Source organism: Microtus oregoni, unplaced genomic scaffold (assembly GCF_018167655.1).
Source record: "Microtus oregoni isolate MIOR12 unplaced genomic scaffold, Mior012 000010F_ref0000083, whole genome shotgun sequence".
Taxonomy (NCBI): domain Eukaryota; kingdom Metazoa; phylum Chordata; class Mammalia; order Rodentia; family Cricetidae; genus Microtus; species Microtus oregoni.
This window is the reverse complement of record NW_024543069.1, coordinates 8,746,704-8,773,340: the sequence shown is the minus strand read 5'-3', so window position 1 is coordinate 8,773,340 and position 26,637 is coordinate 8,746,704. Positions and strand designations below refer to the sequence as shown.

At 37.0% G+C, this 26,637-nt stretch overlaps 1 protein-coding gene across 1 annotated transcript in view; it reads right to left on the bottom strand.

Annotated features, from left to right (window-relative positions):
- Nucleotides 1-26,637, bottom strand: part of Zbbx (zinc finger B-box domain containing) — an 87,669-nt gene that overhangs the window by 30,222 nt on the left and 30,810 nt on the right. The window contains exons 8-10 of the mRNA XM_041659341.1: nt 11,710-11,862; nt 8,322-8,496; nt 3,679-3,799 (exon numbers count right to left, since the gene is read on the bottom strand). Coding sequence (XP_041515275.1) covers nt 3,679-3,799; nt 8,322-8,496; nt 11,710-11,862 — 449 coding nt within the window. The remainder of the gene's footprint in view (nt 1-3,678; nt 3,800-8,321; nt 8,497-11,709; nt 11,863-26,637) is intronic.

Sequence of the window (26,637 nt, the reverse complement as noted above, 5' to 3'; positions counted from 1 at the left end):
TACAGAATGAGAAAAGAGCTTTTCCAGCCCCACAGGGCTGATCTCCAAAATATATAAAGAATATAAGAAAGCAGATATCAAAAAACAAAATAATCAAAACATGTGATACAGATTTAAACAGAGAATCCAAAATAAAAAAATCTCAAATTATTGAATAATCCTTAAAGAAATTTTCAAAATTCTGGCAGTTATCAAAATGCATGGTGTGGGAGGTATTTCTGTCTATGTGTTACTTTTATTGGTTAATGAATAAAGAAACTGGCTTGGCCTATAGCATGCGAGGAGGAAGGTAGATTTAGAGAGAAGCCATGTAGCTCTGCAAGAGAAAGATGCAAGAAGTTTAGCTGGTAAGCCACAGCCATGTGGCAATACACAGATTACTAGAAATGGGTTAAATTAATATGTAAGAGTTAGCCAATAAGAAGCTAGAGCTAATGGGTCAAGCAGTGATTTAATTACTAGAGTTTCTGTGTGATTGTTTCAGAGCTAAGAGGCCAGGGACAAACAAGTGGCCTTCCTCCAACAAATGCAAATCAAAACAACTCTGAGATTCCATTTTACACCTGTCAGAATGGCTAAAATTAAAAGCATTAATATCCAAACAGAATGTGGATTAAGAGCAACACTTTTCCATTGTTGGTAGGAGTGCAAATACATACAGCCACTTTCGAGAACAATATGGTGATTTTTCAGAAAGTCCTGAATAAATTCCTCAAGGCTCTGTTATATCATTCTTGGGCATATACTCAAAGGATGCTCAATCATACCAGAAGGAAACTTGCTCAGCTGTGTTCATAGCATCTTTATTTGTAATATTCATGATCTTACAACAACCTAGATGCCCCTCAACTGAAGAATGGATAAATAAAATGTGGTTCATTTACACTCGGAGTATTGCTTAGCTGTTAAAAACAATGACACCATGAAATTTAAAGGCAAATAAATGGAACTAGAACTAGAAAAAAAAGTCATCCTGAGTGAGGTAACCCAGAACCATAAGATAAATGTGTTTTGTACTCACTCATAAGTAGATATATGGTCTATATACTACAGTCCACAGCTCCAAAGGAGCTAGGTAACAAGGTGGGTTCAAGGGCAGGCACTCATATCTCCCTGGGAAGGGAAAATAGAGGAGGCTTCATGGGTGGAGTTTGGGAGATGGGATGGGTGGGAATAGGAACATGAGAGAACAGGTTGCAGGTGGACAGGGAGAGAGTACTGAAAGCAATTTCTGGAAAGAGGAAGGGGGTATTTCACAGTCAGGTAGAATCCTAGTGCAAGGAAAACTCCCAGGAATCTACAAAGATGATCCCAGCTAACACTCCTAGAAATATCAATACATAACCTGAACTAGCTTTTTCCTGTACCAGTCAAGGCTTACAGTGGAGGGATTAGGATGCCAGCCACATAATCTTCAACCTATTGTCTGTCCTGCCTATGGGTAGTGCTAAGGTAAGGGTGGAGCAGAGATTGTAGGAGTGGCACACAATGACTAGTACAGCCTTAGGTCCATGGCCATGAGAGTCAGTCTACCTCCGACACCGCCTGCAGTGCCAGGACCACAGGTTGGATGGCCCAGACACTTAGGATAGAACCAAACATGATTGGGAAAAAATGTCAATGTAATGATGCCTAACAATATTTTGCTTACTGATAGATGGGTGATTTTGTAAGTAAAGACTTAAGAATCCTGATAGCAGGGCTAATAACAGGGGTACTACAAATTAATTATTCTAAATTCAGTATATTAAATTAGAGAAAACTTATACCAATAATATTTAAGTGCTTTGCCTATGAGTAAGCAACTAGCTAATACAAACAAAATCTATATTTCTGTTATTCCAACTCTGGTGCCTCCCACAGAACCATGCCACATAAATAAAGGCAAAAATAACTTTTTAATAGTAGTCACCTCTTCATCTGCTCTTTAAAATTCAGTAAATTTTTATTGAAATAGTTTTGATCATGACTGTATGTTTGTGTGTGTTTCTGTGCGTTTGTTTTTTGTATAAACAAGTATATTAATCTGTATGCTCATGTGTGTGGCAGTGTGAGAAGGCTGGATATTCATACATTCAACTACTCTCCATTTTATTGTACATAGTCTCTCACTGATCATGATTTTGCCTGTGTGGCCAATGTATCCCAAATATCTGCTTGTCTCTGCCTCCATGGCACTGGGACTGTTAACATTTCTATTATGCACAGCATTTTTATATGGATTCTCGGATTAAGTTAGGTTCTTGTGTTTATATCACAGGCACTTCACAGACTTATTTATCTATCCCTCATACTCAGTATTCCTGATAGAAATCCATGTAAATATAAAGTAAATCTGTCTAAGAACTTGTTGCTGAGAGTTCCCAGACCTAGGAGAGTGTGCCCACTGCTATTATTTTGCCAAAAGACATAGTATTTATCTGCTTTCTGAACACAGATCTCTCTATCCATAGATTAATGCAGCCCTCAATCCTCATCAGAAAACCTTTTTTGTAAAGTGGAGCAACAGCTTAAAAAGACTTGTCAGTGACTGAAATGAAGAGCTTATTGTCTGTGGTGTGCTCAGCCATAAGCGGGAGATCTACCACATGCCCCCTCTTCCCAGGGATACGAGAAAAGCATAGAAGAGGAAACAGAATTTAGGGAAGAGTGGGAAGAAAGGATGTATTCTGAGGATGACAGAGTTATTGCATACATTAACACACAGTAACTGTTAGGGAAGGAGATGGTATGGGAAAGGAGTTCAGGAGCCCCACCCTAGTTGAGGATCGATTGATAGTTGATAGCTGCTAGGGGAGGCTGGGTCACTTCTCTTTAGGGGTGTGGTCCCTGGAAGTCTGACAATGCTCCAACAGATGCCCCCACACAACACACACAGTCAGGAGGTCAGCACTAATTAAAGGGAAGAGAAGGAAAATAATACCCTGCCTTGAAGAACTCAAATTTTTAAATGCAAAAGAACTGGGAAATCATCAGTGGAACTAGATTAGGACTAGGCTTAGAAAAAACTTGAAGACGAAATAACACTCACAGGAAATATGTTTGAGAATGTGCCAGACATGACATCGGCTACCACAAAAACGAGATTGTTTTTCCTATGATGATGCACAGGCCTTGCAATCACTTTCCAGCCTCACTCTAGAGAGTTTCCCTGCATTTGGTCCTTCAAAATGTGACCAGAGACCATCATCCTAGCCCCAAGTCACTCATGAGGCATCGGAACCGCGACAACTCGGAACTTAGCATCAGACCTACCAAAGAATGTGCTTTCCCCATCCTCTAGAAAGCTGGAAGGAACTGAGTGTAGGCATCTCTGCTGTGTAATAAATTGAACTTATGACGAGCCAAGTCAGAAACTTTGTTAAAATTACCAAGGATGATAACATCTACTCATCTATCATGTCGGTTTCATGTTGCAACCTTGATTTTAAATCCCTTTCTGCAGCTACATATCTTTTTATATTTCTCAAGGATAGAGTATACCATATATGTGTTTTTATATAGATTAATTAAAATTGTTGCTAATAGTCAAAGCTTCACAGGAATTTAAAATTGCTTTAAAATTGAAAATAAATATAAGTAATATACATAAAAAATTGCTTCATAAAGCCATGTCCCACAAATAAGAAACATAAATAACTCCTATTTCCTAACAAGCAGAAAAATTATACTACATACCTTCTGTGTTTTTTAAGCCATAATTTTTCCACATATGTCAGACTGTCTTCTGTAAATTCGATATTAATTGGTTCTGTCCAAATTTTCAAATTAGTTTGTACTTCACATTCTTCCACTGAGTCTATAAAAATACACACTGCACATAATTAATGTACCCATGCCTGTGAATTAGTATATTCTTTCTTTAGATAGTCAATTGTTTGTGGAGATCAGTTCTTTAGTACCTATCTCTGTAAGGATATTTGTTATTATATTATGACATACGATGTTGATATAATATCAAGTCCAAGATGTATATAATGTTAAAGGATTTCTAAAATATTGGTTTTAATACATGATTCTGTGGACAGTATCTTCAAAATCTCATCAAAAAAAATACTAAAAAATAAGAAAATGTCAAAAGCTTTACAAAAACAACATGCTCTTAAAAGAAACAAGGTAAATACCATCACTGTAGAATCCTCACACAGAGACACGTGTACAAACAAAAGTATGTATTATAGCCAATTCTATTAATGTTTAAATATCATGGCTAATAAAAAATAAATAATTTGTGATGAATTATATCTTTTTTTTTGATGAATTATATCTTATTTAGAATGAAGAGAACATCGGTTCCCACAAACGTTTGCCTTTGAAGTCCTAGACATGCAAATGCTATTGTTTCTGCAGTGACACTGACTATAGAACTACTCAGAGCTACTTGAAAGCAATGAAGCATCTGAGAAAAGGAAGCTGATAAATCCAGGACTGGTCGCTTTTCTGACCTCCAGATCCCTCCCCATTCTCGAGCTTGCGGCATCCCCCAGAATGAAATGCTGGAAGAAAACAGGAAAAGGGAGTGGTGAGGTTTCAAAACAAAATTTGTAGGGATTCTAATGCTAAGCTGGTCCCAACCTCACAGTGAAGACTTTAGCGGCTAGCAATGAGGAGCAGCCAAGTGAAAGCAGTTAAATAGGCAAAATAATGGACTTAGTCAACTTTGATGAAAAGAGAGAGAAGAAATCTTAAGAGCAACAACTAGAATCTAGTAAATGGAAGAAGAAAAAAAATTAAGAATGTGAATTGTGGATATGAACATTATAGCAGGAGGGGCAGGTGTGTGTGTTTGTGTGTGTGTGCATATGTGTGCACACACCTTACTGAAGTTAAAAGAACTGAGATAGAAAAGTTGAAGGTGGGTAGAAGGAAGAGCATTTTTCAGAGAAAAGAACAACTGTGCTTGAGAAATGACTCCCAAATCTGGAAACAGTAGAGGGAAGTAGGGGTGAAAGCAAACAGCCTGTGCTTCCCTTTTCTCCATTCACCAGTGACAGTCTCAGCAAATGAAGATGAGGCCTGGCCCGGCTTCGTGTGCTCATCAGTGTTTTGATATCTGTGGTTAATGACAATCACAAATCGCTAGGAGAACACTCTTTAGCTAAGTATACATTCAGCAAGATACTTTTGTTGAAATCATGCATGCTAGTCAATTCAAGGACATACAGATTCATGATGTGTGTCTTCCTCAGAGAAAGGCTCATGAGCTGTTGCTAGGGCTTCCTTGCCTTGTTGTGGGCTCAGTGGCCTTTTTTTCTAGGAACTGGTCTAACACTCATCTCATTGTGATGGGGGCAGTTTCCTTAATACACAGCACAAAGATCCAGAGGAGAGGAGTCCAAATAAGCCAATGAGGGAACATTTCAGCAAGAAAGGTCAGAGAAAAAAACAGCCTTAGCTCACAGAAAAGCCCAGGCCAGAGAAAGCACCGAAAGGAGTCTGTGGATGACTAAAATTAAGGTAAAAATCAGTGACTGAAATAACTTGACAACCTAGATGTTTAAAGCATGCTGATACGCTGAGTGGTATTAAATTCAAGGATTCTTAAAGTGATTTGCAATAACAGCTATACAATTTAAGCATTGTATTTATCCCCATTATACAAACCAAATTCTAAGTGTCGGAAGATATTAAGTGTTCATGATAAAGAGAACAACAAAATACTCTTACACTCTTCAGATGGAGTGGCAATTTATGAAAGGACATTACTGAGTAGTTCATGTTTATCTAGTTTAGTGGAGGACAAACATGTCTGGTAACACAGCTGTTCTCATCTCAAGTACTGACATCCCTGGAAATATATCCGGGTTATATTTCAAGATCTGTACAAGAAAATGTATGGTAGTATTGTTCTATATGATCAAAATGAGAAATATTCTAAACAATAATCAACATTTAGACTGAGAAACGGTGGCACATAAGAGAAAATATTGATAATAGGTGAAATGGCAACCGTACATATTTTTGTGCATGAAATGTGACACATGGTAAGAACACTGAATATCATGGATGTTGCTGTACTTTTCGCATAGTAAAATGACAGCCTTGATATAAGGCAGTTTCCTGAGGGGACCATGGGGATACATAAGGCTTACCTAGCTTACTGCAAGCAAGGTAAACAAATCTGTACCTGACATGTATTTACCCATGAAGATAGATCACTGCAGCTTTCATGAGAAAAGTATAACCAATCTTAGTGATAGGCCATTGTTCCCTGTTCACCTAAGTGGCCTTGTGACATCCACCTAATGGCCCACCAATGTCTCTGGGTAGATTCAAGTAAACAAAGGTGCTGCAGACTACAAAATGCTACAAAGCCTAAGAGAGATAATGTAAGTCTCGTATTAGAGAGTGAAGTAACATCCTTACCCTGCCATATGAATTGTACCATTATTTCTGAATATAACTAGTGACAGAAATAGAAAAAAATGTGTTTACTGAGTCAAGGATCACCACACTAGAGCTTGTTGTCCAAATCTGACCTATCATTTTCCTATGACTGATTTATGTATTCATAAATATGAGGCTTTATTGCAACACAGTCCGCTCATTCATTCATGCGCTGTCTATGACCTTTTTCCTACTCCATTCAGAACATTGATTAGCTGACCTAGCTTGCAGCAAATGTCTACGTTCTGTAGCAGGTTAAGAGCTTCTGTACTAGTGTATCAACTTTTACAATACCCCTAAGATTTGCAATGCAAGATTCTTTCAATATTTATGTCTAAGAAAATATTTCCAATGCACCCAATATGAAAAAGATTCAAAGCCAGGCTCTATCTTTTACTTCATGTGCAATAAATTATTATAAACTCAAAAAGTTGGAATTTAAGTGTGTTTCTGGGGTTCTGCGTATTGTCTTTTCTTCATTGCATTTCCTGGTTACATTCTACTGATATAGAGGCTGTCTTAGGGTTACTGTTGCTGTGAGGAACCAAAAGAAAGTTGCAGAGGAAAGGTTTTATTGCATGTACAATCTACTGTTCACCACTGAAGGAAGTCAGGTCAAGAACTTAAACAGGACAGGAACCAGAAGACAGAAGCAGCCATGGATAAATGTTACTTAGCGGTTTGCTTCTTCTGGTTTGTTCAGCCTTCTGTCTTATAGAACCACCTTAGAGAAGGCCCCAGTCCCAATGGGCAAGGCATTCCTACATTAAGAACTAATTTAGAAAATGTCATATAGACTTGCCTTACAGACCAATGTAATGGAGGTATTTGCTCAACTGAGATTTGATCCTCTCAAATGATTCCAGTTTATGTCAAATTGACACAAAAATTAGTCAGTATAGTACATGTGAATATGCCATAAAGAAACCTATTATTTTATATGTAAACCAAAAATTGAAACTAAAATATTGCAAAGATTGTTTTGTTCTTTTCGAGACAAGGCTTCTCTGTATCTTTGGTGCCTGCCCTGGAACTAGCTCTTGTAGACCAGGCTGGCCTCGAACTCACAGAGATCTGCCTGCCTCTGCCTCCTGAGTGCTGGCATTAAAGGTGTGAGCCACCAGCTCCAAGAAAGAAATTTTTTTTTAAGGAAAGAAAAAAAATGTTACAAACAAAAATCTGTGAGGTTTACTGTGGTTATATATTCAACCTGCAAGTTATGGTTTACAGTTTCCATGTAAACATTTGTTCTCCCATCCGCTCAGTTCATGGTTCTGTTTTGGAGGCTGTGCAGTTTATGGAGTTTGAGCCTTCACTGGAAGAAGTAAAGCCCCCGGAGGCATGCTATGAGGCATGTAGCAGCATTCTCCTTCCTGCCTTGTCTCTGCTGCCTGCTCTACTGTGGTGGAAGAAACAAGGAGTCCAGTCATCTGCTCTTGTGGCCTTGAAGTCACCTGCTTATTCCCTTATTTTGATGGGCTGTCTCATCTCCAACTGTGAGCTAAATAAATTGTTCATCCTTTACGTTGCTCTGCCAGAGATTTGGTCATACTGAAAAGAAATATTATAGACCTACTGCATCTACAGGGTTGTTTGCTTTCCTGCCCATTATAACAGCAGACCTAAAATGGAATCGTTTTCAAATGACTGCTCCCTTGGAGAAGAAAAAAAAAAAAAAGCCGATGCTTCAATGCTCTGTTCATCCGATGATCTGGATTTACATAGAAAACCAAGGCAAACAAGCTCCACGATCATTGCCTGCCTCATAAATATGAAACAACTCACCATTGACCGCCTAGTGTGTGCACAAAACTCCCTTGAGAAGCTGTAGCAAATTGTTCTTTATTGTTTTTGAGAATTTGTGTTTTGCCAGGAGTGGAAAGACATGAAGATCCCTTTATTTTGTTATACGAATATTTGAACAGTGCCCATACCTGGTTTTGCTGCATGTTCGTTCTGCTGTTTGTTTTCCTCCTGATGTCCAGCTCTCCACTGAGTTAAGGCTTCCCGAAAGGACTGGGCAGACGCTTCTTCATCAAAAGGCACTTCACACAAGGGCTTGTACCTTGAATTTGTACTTTCTCCTCCTTCTGCTGCTGTAGTTTCTACCTAGAAAGTTAAAAATGTAGCAAAGAGTATTTATTAAACATCCTGCATTTTATAAGACTTGAAAGCAGAAATATTGAATCCAGAAGAATATGTTTTTATATAACATTCATCTAAATACTTTATTGTTTTCTTTAAAACTCTATTGGTAGTTACGAATGGTCGTCTCAGAAGATGATAACGTAAGAAACTATAAACTGATGATTTTTATGTCTGTTCTTTCTCCTCTACAGCTGTTCCTGCTAGGTACACATTATCCATCCTTCTTCCTCCCCCAACCTTATGCCCCTTACATTCTCACGTTAGAGCAGTTTTGTGTTTAGAAGATAGGATCTAATTCTCTATGTAGCCACGACTGTTCTCAGATTTGAGATATCTGACTTTTGTCTCCTGAGTTATGGGATTATAGGCATGCAATTATATTAGTTAATGTGAGTATAGACTTGTGTGTGTGTGTGTGATTTTATTATTTGCTGTCAGTGTGCTCAAAACCTTTTAATTCTCTATAATGCAAAGTTTCTCTCAGGGAATACAAAGTGCCTAAAGTACTTTCTCTCTCCTTGACCTATACCGTCATTTCCTCTTTCCCCAATCACTCAACCTATTCCAGCTATTCTTACAATCTTGGAGAAGTGTGAACCATCAGGTCAATTTCCTCTTCAGAGCCTTCTTTACACAGCGATTTTCCTCATGCTATTCAATTTCTCAAATATCACCTACATAGAGAGTTCTCCACTTAAAATCTTGGAAGTTTTTTTTTTTTTTTTTTTTTTTTAGAAATAAAAGGGAGACATAACAACGGACACTGAGGGAAATCCAGGGAATCATCAGATTGTACCTCAAGAACCTGTAGTCTACAAAATTGGAAAACTTAAAAGAAATGGACAACTTTCTTGATAGCTTCCATATACCACAATTAAATCAAGACCAGATAAACAATTTAAATAGACCTATAACCCCTAATGAAATAAAGCAGTCATTAAAAGTCTCCCCACCAAAAAATGCCCATGTCTAGATGACTTCAGCACAGAATGTTATAAGAATTTCAAAGAAGAGCAAATTCCAATACTCGTCAAATTTTTTCCACACAATAGAAAAGGTACAAACATTGCCAAACTCCCTTTATGAGGCTACGGTTACCCTAATACCAAACCACACAAAAATGCAACAAAGAAACAGAAACACAGACCAGACTCTCTCTTGATCATCAATGCAAAAATCTTTAATAGAATACTGGCAAAGTGCTTCCAAGAGCAAAACTCTACTGGATCTCTCTTGACACTAAATGAAACCTCCAGGAGTAGGAATTGGTTACATCTAATTGAGATGTTTGCCCAAGAGGCTCATAGAAAACTTCAGATCAATTCAGGTTATTGTCAAGCTGATTAGTAGCTCTACACAAATTTCTATTAGATAATCATTTCTATTAGATTTTCATTTCCAAATGTGCATTGTTTTGTCTCCTAATTCTTTTTTAATATTTATTTATTTATTATGTATAGAATATTCTGTCTGTGTGTATGTCTGCAGGCCAGAAGAGGGCACCAGATCTCATTACAGATGGTTGTGAGCCACCACGTGGTTGCCGGGAATTGAACTCAGGACCTTTGGAAGAGCAAGCAATGCTCTTAACTGCTGAGCCACCTCTCCAGTCCCTGTCTCCTAATTTTTAACATTTTCTCTCTTTTTTTTGTATGTTTACTGTTTTCTTCTGGTTTACTTGTTTTATTAACCTGTATATTTTCTAAGAAGAGGGAGAACAAGACATGAAATTGCATGTGGTAGGAGGTGTCGAGGAGCTGAGAGGTGATTACAGTGGGATACTATGATCAGAATATACGATATGAAAAGAAAAGACAAAAGTCTATTATCTAGATAAAATAGAATGCTTTATTCCTATGGATCATATCACCATTATGAGGCTGTAACTCATCCAGTGTTGGTTCACATACATCTTTGGCAGGTCTATGGGGAAAAGAAATACATGGAAATATGCCCACATCCTAGAGAAGTTCACACATAGCTCCTTTGCAGGAAAGATATCATGCTGAAATAGAACACTTATGTACATGAACTTGAAACTCAAGAGACTTCATTTCAACCTAAACTTAGTAAAGTAACAATGCTTTGTGACTAAGTAAACCATAGTCTGTGAGCTACTGGAAAACAATGGATACTGACATGGGAAGTCCTTGTGTATATGTGCTGCTTTTATTGGTTGAAGAAGCTATTTGGCCTGTGATAGGGCAGATTAACGATAGGTGGGCAAACTAAAGTAAATGCCGGGAGAAAGAAGGCAGAGTCAATGAGAAGCCATGTAGCCCCCAGAGGAGAAAGACAGGAGCTGCCAGCCAGAACCTTGCCAGTAAGCCATGAGCCTCTTGGTAAAATATAAAAATAATAGAAATGGGTTAATTTAAGATGAAAGATATATATATATATATATATATATATATATATATATATATATATTCACTATTGGCCAAACGGTATTGCAATTAATATAGTTTAAATGTGACTCTTTCGAGTCTGGGAAGATGGCAGCCTCCCCAAACAGAATACCATGTAAGGGAAGGGGGATTAAAATGTCAGTCAGAATGTAGAGTGTGTTTCTTGCTAAAGACGTAATTGAAAAGGATTCTTTCCCTGGAAACTTCCTACTTTTGGGAAGTTTTATTTAACTTTTCCTCCATAAATACAATCCATTTTTAAAAATATTGTTATGACTCTATGTCACATATCTATACATATATATACATGTATTATACATGTGAAGATTAAAATATATGTAGCACATTTTGTGATCAATAGTTAATCTGACAAACTGCCAGATTTTTGGCACTCATCTGCCTTTATACACTGATGAAATTGCCTATCGCCTAAGCCTTTGTATTTTGAGCATGTGAAAATTCTAACTAAGAAAAAATTGTTATATCCTTCATTTTATTTTAATGTTTGTCTCCAACATTCATGTAATTCCTGACAAGGCCAAAATGCCCAGAATTTCACATTTTCAGTAAATTTTTATTTTAAAAAACAATTTTCAATGGCGTCAAGGTGATCTTAAAATTATTTTTATAGTCGAGTATATCCAGTTACTAACACGAGTACATAGTAACTCACAATATTGTAAAGTATCATCCCCAAATGTGTATTTCTGGTAATGGACATGAATGGATGTTGATCAGGAAATAGCCTGCTTTGCCCTCAGTTTACCTCAGTGCTGTTGTCCTGAAGAAGTGGGGCTTTAGTTTTCTCTTGACTTTTACTGGACGCTTCTGGAGACGTATTCCCTTCATTAGGTGGATTTGCTTCCTTTATAAATTGATGAGCAACATCTAACACGTTGGATAAGATTTGAGATTTTGCCTATTAAGAAAGGAAGAGTGTTGTCAACATGAATATAGGAGCCTTAGTATTTTACAAACAAAAAATCAAGTATACAGAGTTGTACGACTCAGTAAATTTAATAAAATTTAATTTTTACTTAAAATAAAAAAATACCATTTTGTTTTTTATTTATTTGAGATCATATAGAATTATATAATTTAACTCTTTGCATTTCTCCTTTCAAACTTTCCCATACACCCCTTTGTTCTCATTCAAATACATACTATTTTTCATTTAATATTGTCACATGAATACAAGTATATATACTTGTACATACATTTATTTTCCTAAATATACCATGCTCAGTATGTACAATGTTACTTGGTTATATGTTTTCAGGGCTGACAGTTTGGTATTAGATAAATAATTGGTGTACTCTTCCCTAAGGAAGTTGATTTCTTTCTTGACCCCTTGTATTTTTTTGTGCATTATTCAGGCCTTATGGGCTGTCCCCCCCGCTGCCCATGCATTTTTATATGTTTATTGTTATTTTCTTTGTTCAAGCTCTTTTTTTTTTGCATTCGTGTTTGCAAAACATTAAGACTGCAGCATTTAAAATTACTAGGAGAAACAATCCCACAGCAAACTCCTGGAACCTATGGCTCTTTTATTTTTTATGGCTTCTTTTCCTCAAGTATTGAAGCTATTTTTATAGGTGTATTTATTGGGACTAAACTTCAGGCTTCTACATTTTGATTGATTGTGGTTTTCTGTCTATTGCAAAGAGAAGTTTCCTTAATGCATTGTGAAGACTTCTCTGACCTGTGGGTAGTGAGTAGTAAACAAAAATTAAAAGTGTAATTAGGTAAAATGTTGGCTTAGTAACATGGCAATTGTAGGTTCTCCTCCAAGATCCGTACTTTCACTAACTCGGAGTGGTTGGGTAGGATTCCAATACCAGGCATGATTTCCCTTTGACTGGAAGCTCTTATGTCCAACTAGAGTGTTGCTACTGCCACTATATGGGAGCCACTGCGGTACCCTCAGTGTTATTGTGCCTTGTTGGTAGTTACTGTCATTTGTGGACACCATGGCTTGGAAGAACTGTTGGCTGCTTCCCTCCTTTGGAAGCTTGCCTTGTTTCATCTGATATAAACCATCCTAACAGTGGCAGCCATCTACTGAAGGCAATATTTGAGACCCATAATATTCTAACTATCTTTATCTTGTTATTTTGTTATTGAAAATCTCAAATGTAACCAGCCTTTTTTTTATTTTTCTGTCTTAGGGATAAAGCAACACACGCTCGGAAAGTTTAAATTACAGTCTTTGGTCACATAGTCAGTGGGAGGCAGAGAAGGGATGTGTGCAAGTCTAACGATTCATAGCTTTTCCACTATGATACCCTCAAACAGAATGCTGTGTTACATTATGTATGCTGTGGCGAAAAAGAAAACGCTAAATGTATCACATCTATTAAGATCCTAGTTGCGTTGCAATGAGTTTTCCTTTGTAACAAAATATATTCAAAAAGCACATACTATCCAGATGTAGACAGCAGAAATTTCTCTCTGTGTACTTTCCTAAAACTCCAAGTCATTCCACATTTTAGGTCTTCACTCCAGGGGTGACCTACAGGACATGCTCTGCTACTGTATCTTTATCTTCATCCTCTTGGCCTCCAAATATCCTACATCTCCCTCTAAAGCCACCCCCTGCTTTTCTGCAGTGCCTTGACACCTCGCCTTCTATTTTATGACACCTGGAGATCTTTGCCATCACTTATTCTATTGATTTCACATCACCATTTGGCATGTGTCCATCTTATCATTTTAAGAAGCTCATGGAAAGGAGCTTTACTAAACCTTGCACAGCTATCACTGTGTCCACTAAGTGGTGATTGGTAAATAATAATAATAATAATAATAAAGTCTAAAAAGAGGTAAGAGCTGCAGAGATTTTAAAATGAATTGAAAATGATGTTAAAAATAACTATTCTTATGTCTCCTCAGGGCATGACTCTGGACAGGGGAAACTTGAAAAGGTTTATTTTCTGGGAAGTTTTCTATCAGCAGGTAGGCTGCTCTGTCCCATAACTCTATAAAATTTGAACTAATTGGATCTAAATTTCAACTAATTTGCAAGAGTGAAACACAGAGTCTCCAAAGACTCTCTAAGATACTGAGCATCCGGAACACAAAATATGAATCTCACTTATCAGAAAGTATAAAAAAAAATAAGAGTACAATAAGATTTAGACGTTACTGTTTTCTCCTCTGCCATGGCAATATTCCTATTTTAAAATATTCACCTAGTTAAAAAGATTAATTTGCTAAGATTTTATTGAAACTCTTCAGTTGTGACCTTCTACAAATCTATTAAGATCCATTGCAAACTGAACTAGTGATAAATCAGTGATTATCAAGCCAAGCAGTTTTATTTCACACTGAATTTATAGACTACCCATGAAAATATGACTATGTGCCTGACATACATGTATTGCTATATGTCCCGTACACTGACTTGTGTCAGCTGCTCCACATTTCCCCAGTGAATACCCACACAAATATGTGCAGCTTTTGTTTTAGATGACATTTAAGCCAGTGATAAAGATCAGCCTTAAAGAACCAACTGTGTTTTAGTCATTACTTTTATTCCAAAAAACAACCGAGCAGAAGTCTGATTGAAAATTACCAGGAAAAATGTCTGTGAATCTTAAAAGCACTCACATTGTTTGGTTTTCATATAATATTTATAAAATATCAAAAGTATAGTAAATATTATAGAAAATCATTAAAAGTATAGATAAAAATGCCAACAAGCCTTATTCTTGCTCTAATATGAATCCTGATACCAATATTTCAATACCTTTATAATATCCTTAAATAGCCTATTAAATATCAATTTATGGCAAAAATATATATTGAAGTTAATTTACTGTCAAATGGTAGTCTTCTCCTTTAGAGGATGGCAGATTGCATAGAGAGATGTCTACTAGGGTCTTTGGGAAATGGACCAGCAAAAGTTGGAGAAGAGTTTTTAGAAATAAACCTAGCCAAGGGCATGAAATGCCTGTGTAATGGAAATTTTAAAATACTGAAGAATGAAATTGATGAAGGTTCTCCTCTCTAGAAAATGGAAAAACCTCCCATATTTTCCCATGAATTGGCAGAATGAATATTGTGATAATGCTATCAAACCAGAAAAACTCTAATGGTTTGAGAAATTCCTATAAAACTTCAAATGATAGTCTTCCCAGAGGAAAAAAAAATACTTACTATCCATACAAAAGCTCAAAATACCCAGGAAGTCAAAACAATCATAATCAATTAAACGTTCAATGATGTCATGTTTTATTGGAAACTCATTGTACCAAAAACATCATGACTCTGATGGGAAATGATAGACCATGAGAGAAATATAGAGGAGCCAGGAGCAAACTCATTCAGCTACAGTCAACTCATCTTGGACAAACATGGCAGAAGCATACATTTGCAAAAAGACAGCTTGTTAAGCAAATGTTTCTTTTAAAACAACAACAAAAAAAAAAATAAAACTGAGTATCCACATCCAGAAGAATGAAGCTAGACAACTCCCTTTCTAAACTAAAATAATGTTTTAATTGATTTTTGAGAAGTTTGTGTAATGGACTTTGTTTCGTTACCTTCTACTTCTTCCATAAGTTCTCCAAAATTCACAAACACTTCTCTACTTACTCTTATTCTGTACCTTTTCTTGTATTTTACAATGACCTATTTAGTCTAATTTGTGCTGTCTATATACTAATGGATGTGGAGTCATCCACTGGAGCATGATCACCCTAAAAGGGCCACACCCTTAAATAAACCTGACCCCTCCAGAAGCCATCAGCCACCTATAAATCCACAGGTAAGGTTTATGGGGTGAAGACCCAGCTTTTTGTGTACAAATAAACAAAGCAAACAAAAAAAAATGAAAATGGACCAAAGACCTTAATTTAGTACCAGAAATGTATTGAGGGAAATACTACAAGTTTTTTCTAGACACACTGCAGTAGCTCAGGAAATTGTTACTAGAATATCAAATGAAATACATAGAATGGCAAAGGTTTTGCACAGCTAAAGAAAAAAATATTTGAGTTTAAAAGCACCCTACAGAATGGGAAGAATCTTTGTCAGATATATATCTGACAAAGGACTGACATCTAAAATATAAAACCCAGTCAATGACTGGTCTAATGAAATGATGGGACTGTTCTCAAAAGAAGAAGTACAAATGACCAATAAACATTTTAAAATATACTTGGTATTTTTATCCTCTAGTTTGAATGATATTTAAAACTACCTTTAGATTCTTCACCCCGGTTAGAACGATGATCATTCAAAATTAAAACTCCCTCAGAAATCCTATCAAGTGCTAGTTGGAGAATATGAGCATAGGGAAGGAGAGAGGGAATGGGAGGACAGGAGGGAGGAGGAACAGAGGATAGAATATAAAATAAATTAAATAAATTTAAAAAGTAATCTAGCTTTAGAAGGTGGTGAGCATGTTGAGAGGTGAAGGTGACCTCTCACCGCAGATCTCTGTGCAGTTCCCTCTCAGTGGTAGTCACCTAACCTCAGAAAAACAGTAAAAAGCAAATTTTTGTTTTTAGTTTACATTAATCTATTTTTTTGTATTTGACTAACCATGTTAAATATAAATTAACATACCATCATATTAAAATCTTAAAATATTTAAATTCTTCCTAGAGATAACTACAGTTAACATGTGGGAACACATCCTTGAAAACTTTTGCATCTATTTAGAGGTACACATTTAAACTTGTGATGCAAGTCACATCATCTTTCATTTAGTGATACAACAGCAATCTTCTTAGACACTAAATTGTCAATGAATAATAATGTAAAAATGATTGTGTTTGTAATGGATTAGTATGTCTATTTACCATAATACCATATATTAAGGAATTATTTTCAAACTGAGAAACAAAGATAATTTTCTTTATATCTTCTAAACATAAAAAATTAAGTACAGCAGTGCTAACAGGTATGAACAAAATATGGAGACTAAGATTGCATAAATTTTTCTGTGCAAATGTACTCCATGTTAAGAATGTTTAAATTCAAATAAACACAGCCTTGAAAGAACATAGTAAATTGTATATTTCACTGAAGCCACAGAATATGATCTACTGCCAGCATTTCTATGTTCCCTCACGTCTTTCACCCCACAGTGTGATGGTCAGATTTCATCTTGTAACTGTTCTAAATTCTCACCTCAGCTTTTCTTCCCTTAGAGTGATATTATCTTTCAAATTACACACAAGAAGAATTCATCACTCTTACAATCCAGCATTAATCAAAGTGAAGAGAGCTGATAATTTGTAGCATTTTGGAGTGGATGGCAGGCATCTTGTAAAAGTTAAAATCTAAGAGGAAAAGTTTTAGTTTAAAAACAGGGCATGCTTGATGGCAGCCTAGCTACTACAGGACTGTACCTCCTGCTGTCAGCTAAATCTCTCAGTGTTCAGTAATAAATACCAGTGATCACACTGACACAGCCATATTTCTTTAAGTTCAGGCTCTAAAAACGTTAACACACTGCTCACACCATCTTACTTTGCACGTTTTTTGAAAACAGAAATGGGAATTCATCTCCTCCATTCATTATATTTTCGGTACGGCTTGATTTAGGGATGAGAGAGACACTAAATTATCAATGTGATACTGGTCTTGAACTTGTGACTCTGGTGCTCCAGGGTGCTGATCGTCACATGTCACCACATCCACACGAACTCTCCCGCTACAGTGTGAGCTTTCTCTGGTTTTCCACTTGTGAAATTTTAGAAACTATTTATTGTAAACCCAGGCTTCACTGTAAATTGATCGCTCTAAACTTGGCAGAAGAGTTCTGCTGTTCATAGAGATAAAGAGACAAAGCAATACACACCTAGAGAAAAAAAAAATGTCTTACAAGAATAGACCCAAAGGGTACTATGAATTCATTAGAATAGTTAATACATGTTGACTATTTGGAATTACCATTAACTATATAATTTTTAGAAGGACAAGTTGCATACTAAATGACCTATCAATACTTACAGCAATTGTAATAGTCTGTGTGCCTATGATTAAAAGCAATATCTTGAAAAAAATTTTAAAAATTTATCTTAAAATATTTTAAAAATTAAAATTACTTATTTAAAAAAATACAAGCTTTTATACACTCTAAACAGCTAATTAAGTATGGAAAATTTAAGTGTTATCTCTAATTTTTCATTAGTAAAATATACCTCTGTTCTTAGAGTAAACTAGTTTGTTTTCCGAATAATTTATTTTTACAAATTAAAGTATTAAAGTATTTCCCCTAAATGTAGTCTTTATCTTAACCGAATTCTGTTTAGGAATTTAGGGAGGAGTTCAATAAATGATTGGTCAAAAGTTTCATCTACTCTTCTACTCTTTTTACTCAAAGAAAACATCAAGTAAAAGCTACAAACTTTCTAAACAGCAGGCAATTAGAAACAAAAAGTAGAATTTGTATCAAAGTCTCTACATGTTCATGGAGAGATGCAGAGAAAGCCAAATGTGTAGACTCAAACAAGTTGCAATGCAGGGACCCACAGCATTTGGCGAGGATAAAAGGAGAGCTCATTGGGGAAAGAATGCTTGTTATGTGAGCATAGATCTCAAGGTCCAAATCAGGAGCAGAAGGAGAGAGAGCACGAGCAAGGAACTCAGGACCGTGAGGGGTGCACCCACACACTGAGACAATGGGGATGTTCTATCAGGAACTCACCAAGGCCAGCTGGCCTGGGCCTGAAAAAGCCTGGGATAAAACCGGACTGGCTGAGCATAGCGGACAATGAGGACTACTGAAAACTCAAGAATGGCAATGGGTTTTTGATCCTACTGCACGTACCGGCTTTGTGGGAGCCTAGGCAGTTTGGATGCTCACCTTACTAGACCTGGATGGAGGTGGGTGGTCCTTGGACTCCCCACAGGTTAGGGAACCTTGATTGCTCTTTGGGCTGATGAGGGAGGGAGACTTGATTGGGGGAGGGGGAGAGAAATGGGAGGCGGCGGCGGGGAAGAGACAGAAATCTTTAATAAATAAATAAATTTTAAAAAGTCAATAAAAACATTTATCTTTTGCATCAAATTTGACTCAGCCTCACCTAGTTAAAAAAAAAAAAAAACACCTTAAATTCAAGTCCTCGCATCCCTGAAAGAAGACAGTTGTCCTCACTGGCACGGTTATAAACTTTTCACTACAGGAACAGAGTAACAGGAAGAGTGGTGGAGGTTACTGCCCTCTGACCTAATTCTGGGTTCAGTGAGATATCCTGAGAATGACTCAAAACAGTGATAGAGCAGAATCACCAGTGTCCTTCTCGATCCTCTGCATATGAGACTGGACATCAGCATCCTACACACACCTGTGTGCATGCAACACATACACACACACACACACACACACACACACACACACACACTGAAAATTCAGCAAATGAGAAACAGAAAAAGAATGCATATTGAAGCTGTCTGCTCATTATATCCAAACAACATGTGATAACTGCATAAGCATGCATCATTCCAATATGGAAAAACTTATTGTACTAACTGCAAACCCGACAGGAATCAAATCCTGGAAGTATAAAAATATGTGCCTAAAGTTCCACCAACATATACCTTTAGTTGTTCCTTTCCCATAAAGGACTGACTGGTTCCTATCAGGTTTTATTAATTGTTGATTTAGGCATTATTATTTTTCCTGTATCCTAAGGAAATAATCAAAATGATAAAGAGTCTGGAAATTCACTGCACAACAGACAAATGATGCCAAATAAACTTAATCTAGATTTTATTTATAATATTACCATAAAGTAACAGTGCATATGAAATAAAACACATCTCATTCAATTAAAATATTTTTCATAAGACAAGATGACATGTGAATGTTATTGCTCCAGATATAATGTGTTACCAAAAAAACTGTAAGCATCCTGTCTCAGGAAAGCAAAAGGCATGATTTGTGTCTAAATAATTGTACTTTTCAATTTTTATTGCATCAAGAATTTCTTAAGGAGCAATTTTTAAAGTGAGCCAGGATAACCAAAGAAAGCAACACAGGAAATTCACACCTGCAATCTTGCTACCTATTTGCAGTTTTGATGCCATATAATTATGCACTATAATAATTATCTTAGCAAGTACTTACTGTTGTTTTCAGCTAATATTACGTGTATAATGAATGCACTCAGCTGAGTTAGCTGCTTTTAGTAATTACTCATATTTGAACTACATGAAGAACAAACGTTTCATATTCAATTATTTGAATAACAGATTTTCAGACATAGCAGAATAAATTCACCAGCAAACAGTGATCAGGAAAACTGTCACATTTGGGTGTTAAATATAGAATCACTCTTGAATCACCAATGAAAAATTTTATTCTATAAAAAGCGATGAGCATAAACTAATTCCACCAAAACAACTGTAAAGTTTGTCAAACCTTGTAAAAAAATTAGGAGACAATGTAGTTAGCATCTCTATTTCATAAAGGATCCTGAAATATGTGTCATCAAATAAATGTTTAGATATTTGGTTGGTCATTGAAAGATCTCCAAATAGCATTTTATTATCCAAAATTTTGAATAAGGAGGAGTGTATATTGTTAAATATGTAATAAATCAAAATGTGAAACTCTCATTCACTATTTTATAAAAGTCTTCCAAAATATGTTTATGTACTCATAGAAACAGTCCTCAGTACACAGTGCTCTACTGTTACTCCAGGCACTTTTGTGAACATCAAAACCATAGGACTTCAGCTTTTAAAATAGTTTTAATTATACTTTTGTATGTTTGGGTGTTTTATCTGCAGATATTTCTGTGCAACAGCTCGAGTGTCTGTTGCCATCAGGGGCCAGAGAGGTGTCATATCACGTGCAGCTAGAGTTGCAATATGTTATAATCTGTCATGTATGCACTGAGAATCAAATATTTGTCCTCTGCAAGAGTAGTCAATATTCTCAGGGGCTGTGCCATCTCTCCAGTGTCAAGACTCTGTCATCTATGGACTCCATTGAACTCCATCTCTGATTTCCTTCTCCTTGTATTCATTAGCAAACATTGCTGTGTATGTTCAGCTATTTTTGCTTATCACACATTACTAGAATTATATAATATTTTGCCTTCTGTGATGGCAACTCTTGGTTATCAGTTTGGATTTTATCTGAAATGAACTACAATCCAGAAATAGAGGGCACACTTGTAAAAGATTTTCAACTTTGTTTGAAGTGGGTGGATCCAATTGTAATCTGGACCTTTGACATAGGAAGACACACAACTTGCATCCAGATTTTGAGGCAAGAGGACACAAACTTTAGATACGCATTTAAAAAAGCTGGATGACACAGGACTTTAATTCAAATTCAGTTTTTTTGGAGGGTACATATCTTTTATTCATATATATGTAGGGATAAGTCCCGCCCCTTGGGGGGCATGTTCGCCTCGGGCTAATGTCTGCCTATAAATTTGGCGAGAGTGCTCCCAGCCTTCCCTTCTGCTTTCCTGGTCTCCACTGGAATGGTGGTTCAGTAAGTCTATTTCTACATTAAAGCTATAGATATATATATATTTTTACAATCTGTCTGCATTCGTTTACGCCGTTACATTTTGGCGTCCAACGTGGGCTATTTTGCCCCCGACTCAAGCGGGTAGCCCACTAGCTAACACAGCACCTTAGTTCGTGACTCCAGCCCCAGTGCCAAGTGCGAGACACACTTGGCCACACAGGCCCATTACACCCCGCCTGCTCGCCAGAGCAATTAACCCCTCCCTGCCTCCCTTGGCTAAGTTTGGAGCAGAACCCCACTGCCTGAATTAGCAGAAACTCAAGTACCTGCGGTTTTGCAACAAAAGCCGCCACAGTGGCAGATTTGGTCTGATACAAAGTGACTTGGCCGGGCAGTGATGGCTCACGCCTTTGATACCAGCACTTGGGAGGCAAAGTCAGGTGGATCTCTGTGAGTTCGAGACCAGCCTGGTCTACAAGAGCTAGTTCCAGGACAGGCTCCAAAACCACAGAGAAACCCTGTCTCAAAAAAACCAAAAAAAAAAAAAAAAAAAAAAAAAGAGCAGACATCTTGGCAGCCACTGTGTACAGGACGGGCGGTGGTGGCGCATGCCTTTAATCCCAGCACTCGGGAGGCAGAGGCAGGCGGATCTCTATGAGTTCAAGGCCAGCCTGGTCTACAAGAGCTAGTTCCAGGACAGGCTCCAAAGCCACAGAGAAACCCTGTCTCCAAAAACAAACAAAAAAAAAAACAGAAAAACAAACAAACAAGTAAATAAAACACGCATGACTCCTCCTCCTGCCGAGTATGAAGCTCCGACCCAGGATGGACTAGGCTAGAATCTTCCCAAAAAAGGGGAAATGATGGAGGAAGGTCATTGGCTAATAAAGGAACTGCCTTGACCCATTTTATTGGTTAGAAGATAGGTGGGAGGAGTAAACAGAACAGAACGCTGGGAGGAAGAGGAAGTGATCTCAGACTCCACAGCTCTCCTCTTGGGAGCAGACGCCTCAGAGAGACGCCATGCTCCACTCTCCCGGGGAAAAGACGCACGCGATGAAGCAAGCCACCAGGTTAGACATGCTGAACCTTTCCCGCTAAGACAGGTGCTCACAGATTACAAGAGATGGGTTGATCGGGATATGAGAATTAGCCTGTAAGGGCTAGAGCTAAAGGGCCAAGCAGTGTTTAAATGAATACAGTTTGTGTGTTATTTCGGAGCATAAGCTAGCCAGGCTGCCGGGGTGCTGGGGATGCAGCCCTGCAACTCTTATTACTACATATATATATATGGATATATAATGCATAACTTCAAGAGATTAAAACAATGGAATAGCCCCCTTATCTTATCTTAACACCATGCATTAAAGTGAGAATTAAACAATGACACCAATTGCAGAAAGCCTACAAACTCATGGAAACTGAACAATGCTCAAGTGAATCACCCCTGGGTCAAGGAAGAAATAAAGAAAATAAAAACTTCCCTGAACTCAATGAAAATTAATACACAGCATACCCAAACCTATGGTATACTATGAAAGCTTTGCTAAGAGGAAAGTTCATAGGAATAGTGCTTTCATAAAGAAAATGGAGTAATCTTGTACTATTAACTTAACAGCACACCTGAAAGTTCTAGAAGAAAAAGAAGTAGACTCAACAAGGTGTAGATAATAGGAAATAATCACACTGAGGGTTGAAATCAGTAAGATAGAAGCAAAAACAACAGTACAAAGAATTAGTGAAACAACAAACTGATTCTTTGAGGAAATCAACACGACAGATGAACCCTTATGATGTGGGATGTCCTTCTGTGTATGTGCTGCTTTTATTAGTTGATGTATAAAGTTATTTTAACTAATGACTTAGCAGAGTAAAACCAGGAAGGAAATCTAAACAGAGATATGGAAAAAGAGTAGGCAGAGTAAAGGAGATGCCATGATGCCATGTATCTGCCAAAGGAGAAGAACACTGGAACCTACAGGTAAACCACAACTCCATGGTGATGCACAGATTAATATAAATGGGTTAATTAAGTATAAGAACTACCTAACAATATGCCTTTGTCATTGGCCAAGCGGTGTTGTAATTAATATAGGTTCTATCTGATTATTAGAGTTTCAGCAGCTGGGAAAGGAACATGCAATCCCTATTTACAAAAATGGCATCCACAATCTGGGGCATGAGTCCACATAAGATATAAAAGAGATTAAAGAAAGAGGGAGAGAGAGAGAGATTCTAGACCCACTAAAATGGGAGCAAAGCACAGCTTTTTGGTAGCCACATGTTTTCCAGATAGGATCTGTTTGCTGGTAGCTAGCAGAGGCACAGCTCCTTTAAGGCTTCCTGATTCAGCATTAACAGCAAAAACCGCATGGCTTCATTAAGAGACAACAGCTCTGGCACTTTCAGGACGTCTTGCACTTAAATGTGGTTTGTGAGCCAGATGCTACTAGTTGCTTAATGATGACATAGATCACCTGCATCCCTGGAGTTGGGCCAATGAGCACAGATCACAAAGCTGGCAGTAAACGTACCTCTGCCATATTAAAAGGCCAAGAAAGGTGGAGCCAGTGTCCAGGGCCACTGCAATAAAACTGCTTAATATTTTAGAAGTACTCCTGGTCAGAAAATGATTACAGATACACAATAAGGCAGATTCAGACAAAAAAAAAAACTCTGAATGGGTCACAGTATTAGACTTATGGAGCTGGACTTATGACAGAGAACGAGTACAGAAAGGCATAGATTAAAGGAGCAAACAAAATAAGCCACATGAAAATGGAATATACATAGAGAGTCTGGATTATGTATATTATTGTATTTTCTTTAAATTTTTTGACTACAGAGACATTTGATTCTGGAGGCTGCTAAGTTAAACCAACATAAAGGTTCAGCTTCAAAATTTGTGTCAAAGGATATGTTGCTTTGAAAAAGAGGTTCTACTTTGTTTCCACTCAAGATGAGAACCTGTGGATTCCTTCCAGGCTAATATGATTTGATGGAACAAGACCCTCCAAAAGGTCTCCATGAACCCTAAAAATACTTTGTCCAACAAACAGCAGGAAGCAGTTTGGAGAAAAGTAGGCCTAAATTCCTAAAATGATTATTTATAAATATTATCATTTAATGTGGGATATGATATAGAAATTAATACTTTATAATGGTATGGACTTAGGTTTATTTCAAGGTTAATTTTGTTATATATATATATATATATATATATATATATATATGTGTGTGTGTGTGTGTGTGTATTCTTGTTTAAGGAATTGTTTAAGGTATTATGTTTATATAGCTCACTTTAAAATGTAATGTATATTTTAAAAATACAGATTAGTAGATAGTCATCTGTAATAGTCAAACTGTAGTCTTATTAGCTAAGCTTTCTAGATGAACAGAGATATATTTCAGATGGACCTTTGCTAAACTATATTCATAGCAACATTATTTATAATAGCCAGAATCTGGAAACAACCTAGATCCACCTTAGCTGAAGAATGGATAAAGAAAATGTGGTACTTTTACACAATGAAGTATTACTCAACTATGAAAAACAGTGACATCATGAAATTTTCAGGCAAATGGATGGAACAAGAAAAGATAATCCTGAATGAGGTAACCGAGACCCAGAAAAATAAACACAATATGTACTCACTCATAAGTGAATACTAGACATAAAGCAAAGGATGGCTAACTTATAGTCCATGATCCCAGAGAAACTAGGCAACAAAGAGAACCCTAAGACACACATACATGGATCCTTCTGGGAAAGGGAAATGGGTTCTGGGAAACAGGAGACTGAGGCAGGAGAGTTGTAAGCTCAAGGCCACTCTTAGTTACGTAGAGATACTCTTCATCCCTGATACATATACACAAAAGTAAAGCAGAACAAACAAACAAAATTTAAAAACCTCAAATATAAAATTTCCTAATATTATTCCTAACAGCCCTAAATGTGAAGATGACACAGATGCCCCATCAAATGTTGGATGGATAAGTAAAATTTTCTACATCATATTACAGACTGCTGCTACTTATCCATAAAAATAAATGAAACACTAAGTCACAACAGCAATTAATGCTTTAAACGTCACACAAATAAGGTAAACAGATCCCTAATTATACATCGTGGCAAAACTGGCTAATCTATAAGAGGTATGAAGTAGAAGATTGTGGGGAATGTGTATGGTTAGCAGGAGTATGACCACAGCAATGAAGAAATAAGCAGTTTCACTTTGAACTGATAACATGTTCAAAATTAATTGGACCAATATCTACACATATTAGCAAGAGTGTTAAAATCCACTGCACTATACATCTCACATGAATACATTTATGGTATATGAATTATAACTTCTCTGTGTAAAACAATCCTATCAATTGTCTCCAGAAAAAAAATTTTTGGTCTTCAGTCTATTTTTGAAATCCTGACTATGTGATCAAACACTTAAATGAAATGTTGAGTGAGCATTCTTCCTGACTTCCAATGCTTTCAGCAAGCTGCCCCGGCCAACAGGCCGCTCAGAATCAGGCATACTGGTTTGCCAGCGGGAAAGCATCAGTGTTTGTTCTGGGAGGGGCCTTGTGCAGGGGTTCAGAGAGAAGCACAACTCTGGGATGTGAATAATTTGTCTGGCTTGCACTTCTGATTTTCCATGGAGGCAATGTGCACACCAAGGCTTCTGAAACCCCACGGGGGATGTATCGGTTACAAAGCTCTCTGCAGGTAGGGAGCTCCAGTTTACCTGCCCTCTGCAGCTACTCCTGATAAACTACAGCGTGCCCAGTAGAGGTCTTATTTACTGTAAATATGCTTCAGAGATAGTTTTTTCTACTTCTCCAAGAAAGGACTACAAACTTAACTAAAGGCCAAATTTAAAACTTAAGAGGAAAAACTTTCGTCAGTTTTTCACCCATACATAGTAAGATAAGTTATATTCTTCATCCAATTTTAGTTAATAAATTCTTTGGCTTTCAAAATATGGAGAAAAATAATCTTTTGCTACCTAAAAATGCTGGGTTTTTTTATTTTGAGAATTTAATCATATCATTACAGATTCATTCATATTTTTATTCTCCTAAAAATTGATTTGTTGGAGCCAGGTACAGGTACTGAGAATACAGTTCCGAAAAAATCTGACACATTCCCAGCAGGAGTTGGAATTTTATCAGAAGACACGAAAGAGTGAGCAGTTAGTAGTAAGGTAATTTTGAGAAGTCCCTTAACTGAGGTGGCAAGACTGATAATTGTTT